Consider the following 12,722-nt stretch of genomic DNA (forward strand, 5'->3'; position numbering starts at 1 on the left):
ACACTGATCTTGTACAACACTGATCTTGTACAACACTGATCTTGTACAACACTGATCTTGTACAACACTGATCTTGTACAACACTGATCTACACTGATCTTGTACAACACTGATCTACACTGATCTTGTACAACACTGATCTACACTGATCTTGTACAACACTGATCTTGTACAACACTGATCTTGTACAACACTGATCTTGTACAACACTGATCTACACTGATCTTGTACAACACTGATCTTGTACAACACTGATCTACACTGATCTTGTACAACACTGATCTACACTGATCTTGTACAACACTGATCTTGTACAACACTGATCTTGTACTACACTGATCTTGTACTACACTGATCTTGTACAACACTGATCTTGTACAACACTGATCTTGTACAACACTGATCTACACTGATCTTGTACAACACTGATCTTGTACACACTGATCTACACTGATCTTGTACACACTGGATCTACACTGATCTTGTACAACACTGATCTTGTACAACACTGATCTTGTACTACACTGATCTACACTGATCTTGTACAACACTGATCTTGTACAACACTGATCTTGTACAACACTGATCTTGTACAACACTGATCTACACTGATCTTGTACAACACTGATCTTGTACTACACTGATCTTGTACAACACTGATCTTGTACAACACTGATCATGTACAACACTGATCTACACTGATCTTGTACAACACTGATCTACACTGATCTTGTACAACACTGATCTTGTACAACACTGATCTACACTGATCTTGTACTACACTGATCTTGTACAACACTGATCATGTACAACACTGATCTACACTGATCTTGTACAACACTGATCTACACTGATCTTGTACAACACTGATCTACACTGATCTTGTACAACACTGATCTTGTACAACACTGATCTTGTACAACACTGATCTACACTGATCTTGTACAACACTGATCTACACTGATCTTGTACTACACTGATCTTGTACAACACTGATCTACACTGATCATGTACAACACTGATCTACACTGATCTTGTACTACACTGATCATGTACAACACTGATCTACACTGATCATGTACAACACTGATCTACACTGATCTTGTACTACACTGATCTTGTACAACACTGATCTACACTGATCTTGTACAACACTGATCTACACTGATCTTGTACAACACTGATCATGTACAACACTGATCTACACTGATCTTGTACAACACTGATCTACACTGATCATGTACAACACTGATCTACACTGATCTTGTACAACACTGATCTTGTACAACACTGATCTACACTGATCATGTACAACACTGATCTACACTGATCATGTACAACACTGATCTACACTGATCATGTACAACACTGATCTACACTGATCTTGTACAACACTGATCATGTACAACACTGATCTACACTGATCTTGTACAACACTGATCTTGTACAACACTGATCATGTACAACACTGATCTACACTGATCTTGTACAACACTGATCTACACTGATCTTGTACAACACTGATCATGTACAACACTGATCTACACTGATCTTGTACAACACTGATCTACACTGATCATGTACAACACTGATCTACACTGATCTTGTACAACACTGATCTACACTGATCTTGTACAACACTGATCTACACTGATCTTGTACAACACTGATCTACACTGATCTTGTACAACACTGATCTTGTACAACACTGATCTACACTGATCTTGTACAACACTGATCTTGTACAACACTGATCTTGTACAACACTGATCTACACTGATCATGTACAACACTGATCTACACTGATCTTGTACTACACTGATCTTGTACAACACTGATCTACACTGATCTTGTACTACACTGATCTTGTACAACACTGATCTTGTACAACACTGATCTTGTACAACACTGATCTACACTGATCATGTACAACACTGATCTACACTGATCTTGTACAACACTGATCTTGTACAACACTGATCATGTACAACACTGATCTACACTGATCTTGTACAACACTGATCTACACTGATCTTGTACAACACTGATCATGTACAACACTGATCTACACTGATCTTGTACAACACTGATCTACACTGATCATGTACAACACTGATCTACACTGATCTTGTACAACACTGATCTACACTGATCTTGTACAACACTGATCTACACTGATCTTGTACAACACTGATCTACACTGATCTTGTACAACACTGATCTTGTACAACACTGATCTTGTACAACACTGATCTTGTACAACACTGATCTACACTGATCTTGTACTACACTGATCTACACTGATCTTGTACAACACTGATCTTGTACAACACTGATCTACACTGATCTTGTACAACACTGATCTACACTGATCTTGTACAACACTGATCTTGTACAACACTGATCTACACTGATCTTGTACAACACTGATCTACACTGATCATGTACAACACTGATCTACACTGATCTTGTACAACACTGATCTACACTGATCTTGTACTACACTGATCTACACTGATCTTGTACAACACTGATCTACACTGATCATGTACAACACTGATCTTGTACAACACTGATCTTGTACAACACTGATCTACACTGATCTTGTACAACACTGATCTACACTGATCATGTACAACACTGATCTTGTACAACACTGATCTACACTGATCTTGTACTACACTGATCTACACTGATCTTGTACAACACTGATCTACACTGATCTTGTACTACACTGATCTACACTGATCTTGTACAACACTGATCTACACTGATCTTGTAAACACTGATCTACACTGATCTACACTGATCATGTACAACACTGATCTACACTGATCATGTACAACACTGATCTATACTGATCTTGTACAACACTGATCTTGTACAACACTGATCTATACTGATCTTGTACTACACTGATCTTGTACAACACTGATCATGTACAACACTGATCTACACTGATCTTGTACAACACTGATCTACACTGATCTTGTACAACACTGATCTTGTACAACACTGATCTTGTACAACACTGATCTACACTGATCTTGTACAACACTGATCTTGTACAACACTGATCTACACTGATCTTGTACAACACTGATCTATACTGATCTTGTACAACACTGATCTACACTGATCTTGTACAACACTGATCTACACTGATCTTGTACAACACTGATCTACACTGATCTTGTACAACACTGATCTTGTACAACACTGATCTTGTACAACACTGATCTTGTACTACACTGATCTACACTGATATTGTACAACACTGATCTTGTACAACACTGATCTACACTGATCTTGTACAACACTGATCTTGTACTACACTGATCTACACTGATCTTGTACAACACTGATCTTGTACAACACTGATCTACACTGATCTTGTACAACACTGATCTTGTACAACACTGATCTACACTGATCTTGTACAACACTGATCTACACTGATCTTGTACAACACTGATCTTGTACAACACTGATCTTGTACTACACTGATCTACACTGATCTTGTACTACACTGATCATGTACAACACTGATCTACACTGATCTTGTACTACACTGATCTTGTACAACACTGATCTTGTACAACACTGATCTACACTGATCTTGTACAACACTGATCTTGTACAACACTGATCTACACTGATCATGTACAACACTGATCTACACTGATCTTGTACAACACTGATCTTGTACAACACTGATCTACACTGATCATGTACAACACTGATCTACACTGATCTTGTACAACACTGATCTTGTACAACACTGATCTACACTGATCATGTACAACACTGATCTACACTGATATTGTACAACACTGATCTTGTACTACACTGATCTACACTGATCTTGTACAACACTGATCTACACTGATCTTGTACAACACTGATCTTGAACAACACTGATCTACACTGATCTTGTACAACACTGATCTTGTACAACACTGATCTACACTGATCATGTACAACACTGATCTACACTGATCTTGTACAACACTGATCTTGTACAACACTGATCTACACTGATCTTGTACAACACTGATCTTGAACACTGATCTACACTGAGGAAGTCTACTAAACATCACATCTCTACTGTTCTTATTATTAATAAGAATAATTTGTTAACTACTCTGACACTGAAAAAGTTATTTCTAATGTCTTTATGGCTCATTTGTGTACTGAGCTTCCACCTGTGTCCCCTTGTTCGCGTCCCACCAGTGTTGAATAGTTTAGCTTTTTCTACCCTGTCAATTCCTCTGATGATTTTGTAGGTAGTGATCATGTCTTCCAGTGTCGTGAGGTGCATTTCCCGCAGCCTTTCCTCGTAGCTCATGCCTCTTAGTTCTGGCACTAACCTAGTGGCATACCTCTGAACTTTTTCCAGCTTCGTCTTAATGCTTGACAAGGTACGGGCTCCATGTTGGGGCCGCATACTGTGTGTGTGTGTGTGTGTGTGTGTGTGTGTGTGTGTGTGTGTGTGTGTGTGTGTGTGTGTGTGTGTGTGTGTGTGTGTGTGTGTGTGTGTGTGTATGTGTGTGTGTGTGTGTATGTGTGTGTGTGTGTGTGTGTGTGTGTGTGTGTTGCAGATAAAGAAGGATCGTTGCTGAGGCCTTATATATATGACATGCATATGTACTTGCTGGTGGGGGGAGGGGGAGGCGATTGACAGTTACACAGACCGGTCCTGTGTGGGTGGGGGGGGGGTCTGTTGTGGCTGGCACATGGCATCCCCCCATCCCCCCACCACCATCACCACCTACACTACACCAAATCAGGAACGAAGGAACGGAACACCGAGTGCGTTGGCCCCAGACCATCCTTGTCTTTAGTGACCTGAGTGGCCATGTTCTGCTTCACACACCATCGTGGCCAAGACATGTCCAGCACCGGTAAACCTGGACCTGGACATTCTGCCTGTGTCCAAGAGCCACAGGTGTGGAGTAGCAGGTGTGGGAGGACTTTGACCACAGGTGATTGGTGAGTCTCAGATGACCACGACCACACCATGTGGAGGCCTGCACGACCACACCATGTGGAGGCCTGCACGACCACACCATGTGGAGGCCTGCACGACCACACCATGTGGAGGCCTGCACGACCACACCATGTGGAGGCCTGCACGACCACACCATGTGGAGGCCTGCACGACCACACCATGTGGAGGCCAGCACGACCACACCATGTGGAGGCCTGCACGACCACACCATGTGGAGGCCTGCACGACCACACCATGTGGAGGCCTGCACGACCACACCATGTGGAGGCCTGCACGACCACACCATGTGGAGGCCAGCACGACCACACCATGTGGAGGCCTGCACGACCACACCATGTGGAGGCCTGCACGACCACACCATGTGGAGGCCTGCACGACCACACCATGTGGAGGCCTGCACGACCACACCATGTGGAGGCCAGCACGACCACACCATGTGGAGGCCTGCACGACCACACCATGTGGAGGCCTGCACGACCACACCATGTGGAGGCCAGCACGACCACACCATGTGGAGGCCTGCACGACCACACCATGTGGAGGCCAGCACGACCACACCATGTGGAGGCCAGCACGACCACACCATGTGGAGGCCTGCACGACCACACCATGTGGAGGCCAGCACGACCACACCATGTGGAGGCCAGCACGACCACACCATGTGGAGGCCTGCACGACCACACCATGTGGAGGCCTGCACGACCACACCATGTGGAGGCCTGCACGACCACACCATGTGGAGGCCTGCACGACCACACCATGTGGAGGCCTGCACGACCACACCATGTGGAGGCCTGCACGACCACACCATGAACACGCATGGACAATAAACTTAAGCATCTAACCTTGTCATCAGAACCGGTTCTCAGAGTGACCGGGAGTAACAGTACCGGGCGATGCAACACACACACACCGGTACCCGAGGACCAAATGCAACACTGCCAGACCCATATGCAACACATCCCAACAGGTCGGCAACTTTTCAACCAGGCACTGATAATCCTTCCCCTCCCCCCCCCCCCCAACCACCTCAACGTTTCAATGTGCAATATTGTTAACTTGTGACAATCTTAAGGTGTCTGTTGAGAGGTTAAGTGTCTTATCACAGCTTGTTAAGGTCGAGTATGTCTATTGGGTAATGAGGGTTGCCTCCGTGGGCTCCTTCACTCTACCAAGGCACAGCATGCACTCGAATTGTAGTGGAAATGATCGAAACAACGTGAAATAAGGTGCATACAGGAACACATCTTAGACAGGGTGTAAGGTCGCTGTATTATCCACAGGTCATGGCTGACACAAGCAAGGCCTTGCAACAACTGAGAGAGAGAGAGAGAGAGAGAGAGAGAGAGAGAGAGAGAGAGAGAGAGAGAGAGAGAGAGAGAGAGAGAGAGAGAGAGAGAGAGAGAGAGAGAGAGAGAGAGAGAGAGAGAGAGACAGACAGACAGACAGAGAGAGACAAAGAGACACACACAGAGAGAATGAACAGTACTGAGTACTAATAATATATTCCATTACCATAAACATGAGCATAATTTTATATATTAACTATATTTATGTGTGTACCTGGAGGCCTTTGAGGTCAGAACAGAGGACTCGTGGCAGGTGGCCAGAGGGCCCAGGTCGACACTGGTGGAGGTCACCAACCTCCCTCGCGAGAGGTCATACCTGAAGTACCTCCTATAACCTCCCTCATCCTAATATATAAGGAGGAATATAAGGAGGACCATCATCGGTACTGAGATTAACTCCAGTCACAGGAGTACGTGTGATGGGGGAAGGTGGCGACTGGAAGGCGGGGTCCAAGAGCTAATGCCTCGTCCTGGAAAAGGGCAACACAGGAATTCGAGAGTTTCAAGAGGAGAAGGTCGGCGTGGAGGAGGGCGGGAGGTGGTGACGCTGTAGGGAAAGTCAAACCCCCCATGTGAGTCACGGCTCTAGCCACAGGCGCCCCCAGACACCTGGTCAATGTCAACGGCCAGGGTGTGGAGCACCCACACTCTCTGGGGGGTGGGGGGAGCACCCACACTCTCTGGGGGGTGGGTGGGGGGTGTGGGTGGGGGGTGTGGGTGGGGGGGGGGGGTGGAGCACCCACACTCTCTGGAGGGGTGAGTGGGGGGTGTGGAGCACCCACACTGTCTGGGGTTGTGGAGCATCCACACTCTCTGGGGGTGGGGGTGGGGGGTGAGGAGCACCCACACTCTCTGGGGTTGTGGAGCATCCACACTCTCTGGGGGTGCGGGTGGGGGGTGTGGAGCACCCACACTCTCTGGGGTTGTGGAGCATCCACACTCTCTGGAGGGGTGAGTGGGGGGGTGGAGCACCCACACTCTCTGGGGTGGTGGGTGAGGGTGTGGAGCACCCACACTCTCTGGGGGGGTGAGTGGGGGGGTGGAGCACCCACACTCTCTGGGGTGGTGGGTGAGGGTGTGGAGCACCCACACTCTCTGGGGGGGGTGGAGCACCCATACTCTCTGGGGGGTGGGTGGGGTGTGTGTGGAGCATCCACACTCTCTGGGGGGGTGGGTGGGGGGGCGTGGAGCACCCACACTCTCTGGGGGGTGGGTAGGGGGGGTGTGGAGCATCCACACTCTCTGGGGGGGTGGGGGGGTGGAGCATCCACACTCTCTGGGGGGGTGGAGCATCCACACTCTCTGGGGGGGGGGGTGGGAGTGTGGAGCACCCACACTCTCTAGGAGGTGTGTGTGGGTGTGGAGCCTCCACACCCATGACGTGGAACAAAGGTAAGGTACGCGGTTGACAATATCTTGGTCACTGGTTCGAGTCATCTAAGTGCTCCGATTGATCTTCCCCAAATGTAAACAAAGCCGCCATGACGGCACAAAGATCTACAGGTTTCGCAAGTGGTGACATAACTATTTACTCAAAACTGTCCAACATCCACTCACACACAAGAGAAACTATAATAACCGAGTTAAACGTTCGGGTTTCCATGACAACCGAACATTATAAAAAGCTTCAAGAGTAATTGAGGCCTCATTTGCATAAGCGGCTTTCAATGGTCAGTAATCACTGGTAAGCCTCAACCCAACAGTTTTACCCACGTGTTGTGAAACAATAATGGGTTTATATTTTGATTGTGTATACGCTGACCAGACCACACACTAGAAGGTGAAGGGACGACGACGTTTCGGTCCGTCCTGGACCATTCTCAAGTCGATTGTGACTGGTCCAGGACGGACCGAAACGTCGTCGTCCCTTCACCTTCTAGTGTGTGTTGTGAAACAATAATGGGTTTATATTTTGATTGTGCATATGCTGACCAGACCACACACTAGAAGGTGAAGGGACGACGACGTTTCGGTCCGTCCTGGACCATTCTCAAGTCGATTGTCTTGAGAATGGTCCAGGACGGACCGAAACGTCGTCGTCCCTTCACCTTCTAGTGTGTGGTCTGGTCAACATACTTTAGCCCCGTTATTGTGACTCCTCGCCTGCATTGTGTATATGTTTGGATAGGTTGAGTAATTAATGTATGCATTATAGACGTTTATCAATGGTTTGAGACACTAGCCATTGATCTCAGACTTTGATTATTGATCTCAGATCTTTATCAGTGATCTAAGACCTTAACTATTGATCTCAGACTTTGATCACTGATCTCAACAATTCTCTACCAGCCTGTATCACTGATCAAATATATATATATATATATATATATATATATATATATATATATATATATATATATATATATATATAAATATGGAAGGGAGTACCACCTCTAGCTGGAAGAAGGGGGACCCATAGCCTCGGAGGAAACCACGCATAACGCATTAGAGGGAATGTTTAGATCCCCTCCAATACAGTTTCTGTGTGCTTTTCTCCTACCACCCCCCTCCTATTTTTATTTTTTGTGCTTTATTATGCATTTGATGGTTACAAGATATACATGGGTTGATACAAAAATAATAATGCAAAAAGGTGATTAAAGGTTATGGATCTCTTGAAAAACACAACAATGGGAAACATTGATGAATGTCACAGACGGGTTCGATCATTGTTGCAAGTCAAACACTTCTTCGAATTCCTCTGAAGTTGGACTAGTGCCCAAGACGCAACAGGCATTTCCCCTATATATATATATATATATATATATATATATATATATATATATATATATATATATATATATATATATATATAGTCGACATGAACTTGAAACCGGCCATATACTGCAGGTATGTTGACGACATTTTTACACAGGTACCTGATGTCAGACATCTGCAGGAGCTGAAGGAGGCATTTGAGCAGAGTTCCGTGCTGCGTTTCACTTACGAGACGGAAAAGGATGGGAAGCTGCCTTTTCTAGATGTAACAGTCATGGAAAAGGGCGGAGGTTTCCACACTGCAGTCTACACAAAGGAAACAAACATAGGAATGTGCCTAAATGCCAACAGCGACTGCCCTGACAGGTACAAGAGGAGTGTTGTTAACGCATACGTCGACCGTGCTCTCAGCCACAGCTCAGAATGGAAGCAAGTCGACGAAGAACTCTGTAGGGTAAGGCAGGTTCTAGTCAATAACGGCTTCTCCAATGGTTTCATCGAAGACATCATAAGAAGGAAAGTGAAAAGCCATGCAACCTCCGAAGAGACAACTAACACAACACCTATACCCCCTATTAGACTATTTTACAGGAACTTCTTTTCCACAGCTCATAAAACAGAGGAAAGGGTCCTGAAAGATATTGTTAATAGAAACGTTATCCCTACAGACAAAAATCAGAGGATACAACTGACGATTTACTATAAAACCAGAAAAACGGCCAGCCTACTCATGAGAAACTCTCCAGACACGAAACAGAACGCTTTAAAAGAGACTAACGTCGTCTATGCCTTCAAATGCCCACTTGGGGACTGTAAGCTCCAAAAAACCCAGTATATAGGCAAGACAACAACATCTCTTTCTAGGCGTTTAACGATGCATAAACAACAGGGCTCCATTAAGGAACATATAATCTCTTCCCATAACCAAACCATCGCCAGAGAAATCCTAGTAAACAACACAGAAATCATCGATAGATACAGCGATAGCAGGCGGCTTGACGTTTGCGAGGCACTACACATCAAGAAGTCAACACCAGCAATCAACAGCCAATTATTGCACAACTATATTCTACCCACCTCAAGACTCCGCTCCAATATAGAAGCATCAAGAAATATGGACCAATAGGCTTTCTACAAACACTTCTATTCAATACCCATTGTTTCTGTTCTGTCTTGTGTTGATACTTTTAATACCCTATTAATATCCTCTAGTGTTCTGTCTTGTGTTAATGCCACATCATCCTTCCCACCTCACTCAAATGTAATGCCACATCACCCTTCCCACCTCACTCAAATGTAGATATAAAATCAGGGAAACGCAAGTTCTAATCAGTTGTGTATTTGTGAAGTCTTTGAAAATGTAATAAGTTTTACGAAACGCGCCCGTGTCGCGTCAGACTAGAAATAAAAATGAATTTTGGAGAAGTGATTTTTGATTTACCTCCAACAGTGAAGCATAATGTACGAAAGATTGAGAAAATTCGTGTTAGAATTATTAATCTTACTTTTTCGGTCATATTTAATAATATATATATATATATATATATATATATATATATATATATATATATATATATATATATATATATATATATATATATATATATATATATATATGCAACAATGATCACAAAAACACTGATCCAAGTATATATATATATATATATATATATATATATATATATATATATATATATATACATATATATATATATATATATATATATATATATATATATATATATATATATATAAATAAGCAGTGACCTTGTACTTGGTCACTGCTTTGGAATATATATATATATATATATATATATATATATATATATATATATATATATATATATATATATATATATATATATATATATATATATATATATATATGCAACAATGATCACAAAAACACTGATCCAAGTATGCAGAATAACCACATGTGAAAAATAGAAAATGCTTAACGCGTTTTCGGCTAATTCGCCTTCATCAGAGCAAAGTAGAATGATATCTACTTTGCTCTGATGAAGGCGAATTAGCCGAAAACGCGTTAAGCATTTTCTATTTTTCACATGTGGTTATTCTGCATACTTGGATCAGTGTTTTTGTGATCATTGTTGCATATATATATATATATATATATATATATATATATATATATATATATATATATATATATATATATATATATATATATATATATATATATATATATATATATATTCCAAAGCAGTGACCAAGTACAAGGTCACTGCTTATTTATATATATATATATATATATATATATATATATATATATATATATATATATATATATATATGTATATATATATATATATATATATATATACATAAATATATATATATATATATATATATATATATATATATATATATATATATATATATATATATATTTACTATAAAACCAGAAAAACGGCCAGCCTACTCATGAGAAACTCTCCAGACACAAAACAGAACGCTTTAAAAGAGACTAATGTCGTCTATGCATTCAAATGCCCACTTGGGGACTGTAAGCTCCAAAAAACCCAGTATATAGGCAAGACAACAACATCTCTTTCTAGGCGTTTAACGATGCATAAGCAACAGGGCTCCATTAAGGAACATATAATCTCTTCCCATAACCAAACCATCGCCAGAGAAATCCTAGTAAACAACACAGAAATCATCGATAGATACAGCGATAGCAGGCGGCTTGACGTTTGCGAGGCACTACACATCAAGAAGTCAACACCAGCAATCAACAGCCAATTATTGCACAACTATATTCTACCCACCTCAAGACTCCGCTCCAATATAGAAGCATCAAGAAATATGGACCAATAGGCTTTCTACAAACACTTCTATTCAATACCCATTGTTTCTGTTCTGTCTTGTGTTGATACTTTTAATACCCTATTAATATCCCCTCCTGTTCTGTCTTGTGTTAATGCCACATCACCCTTCCCACCTCACTCAAATATATATATATATATATATATATATATATATATATATATATATATATATATATATATATATATATATATACATATATATATACAAACACCATCCAATATATTCATTTGCTGCTGCCATTTTTTTTTTTTTTTGCATTTCGTATATTCCAAAATCCTTTTTAACCCTTGACAATAACTGGGACGAAATATCCGTTATCAAATTGCAAAAACAACAAAAAAATCATATTTGCAATTCCTCTGATCGTTTACTTGTTCTCTGCAACGGTAATTTAATCTTTATCATCTTTGCAATATTCGCTAAGACGGCTTCCTTTAATTCCTCCCTGAACATTGCCCAAAATGTTTCGCTCACGTTGTGCAGAATTTATTAATCGAAAATTGCATTTTGGTTCGAGTTTTTTTTTCCGTTCACTGTGAGCCAATCAGAGAGCGAGTTAAATAAACAGACTATTTGCGTTCTATCGGAGTACCTTGTCTGTTTGTCTGTTTGTTGATTGTTTGGTTGTCCTGAGAAACAACAGCTGGTGATCCAAGTGACCAAACAATGCCCCCAGAAACAACAGCTGGTGATCCTGGTGACCAAACAATGCCCCCAGAAACAACAGCTGGTGATCCTAGTGACCAAACAATGCCCCCAGAAACAACAGCTGGTGATCCAAGTGACCAAAC

The 12,722-nt window shown here is 42.2% G+C and overlaps 1 protein-coding gene across 1 annotated transcript in view; it reads left to right on the top strand.

Annotated features, from left to right (window-relative positions):
* The first annotated feature begins 12,597 nt into the window (after positions 1 to 12,597).
* The window catches only part of LOC138353832 (mucin-7-like), an 825-nt gene continuing 700 nt past the window's right edge, over positions 12,598 to 12,722 (top strand). Inside the window, exon 1 of the mRNA XM_069307249.1 lies at positions 12,598 to 12,722. This exon is cut by the window's right edge and continues 700 nt beyond it. Coding sequence (XP_069163350.1) covers positions 12,598 to 12,722 — 125 coding nt within the window.

Source organism: Procambarus clarkii, chromosome 60 (assembly GCF_040958095.1).
Source record: "Procambarus clarkii isolate CNS0578487 chromosome 60, FALCON_Pclarkii_2.0, whole genome shotgun sequence".
NCBI lineage: Eukaryota > Metazoa > Arthropoda > Malacostraca > Decapoda > Cambaridae > Procambarus > Procambarus clarkii.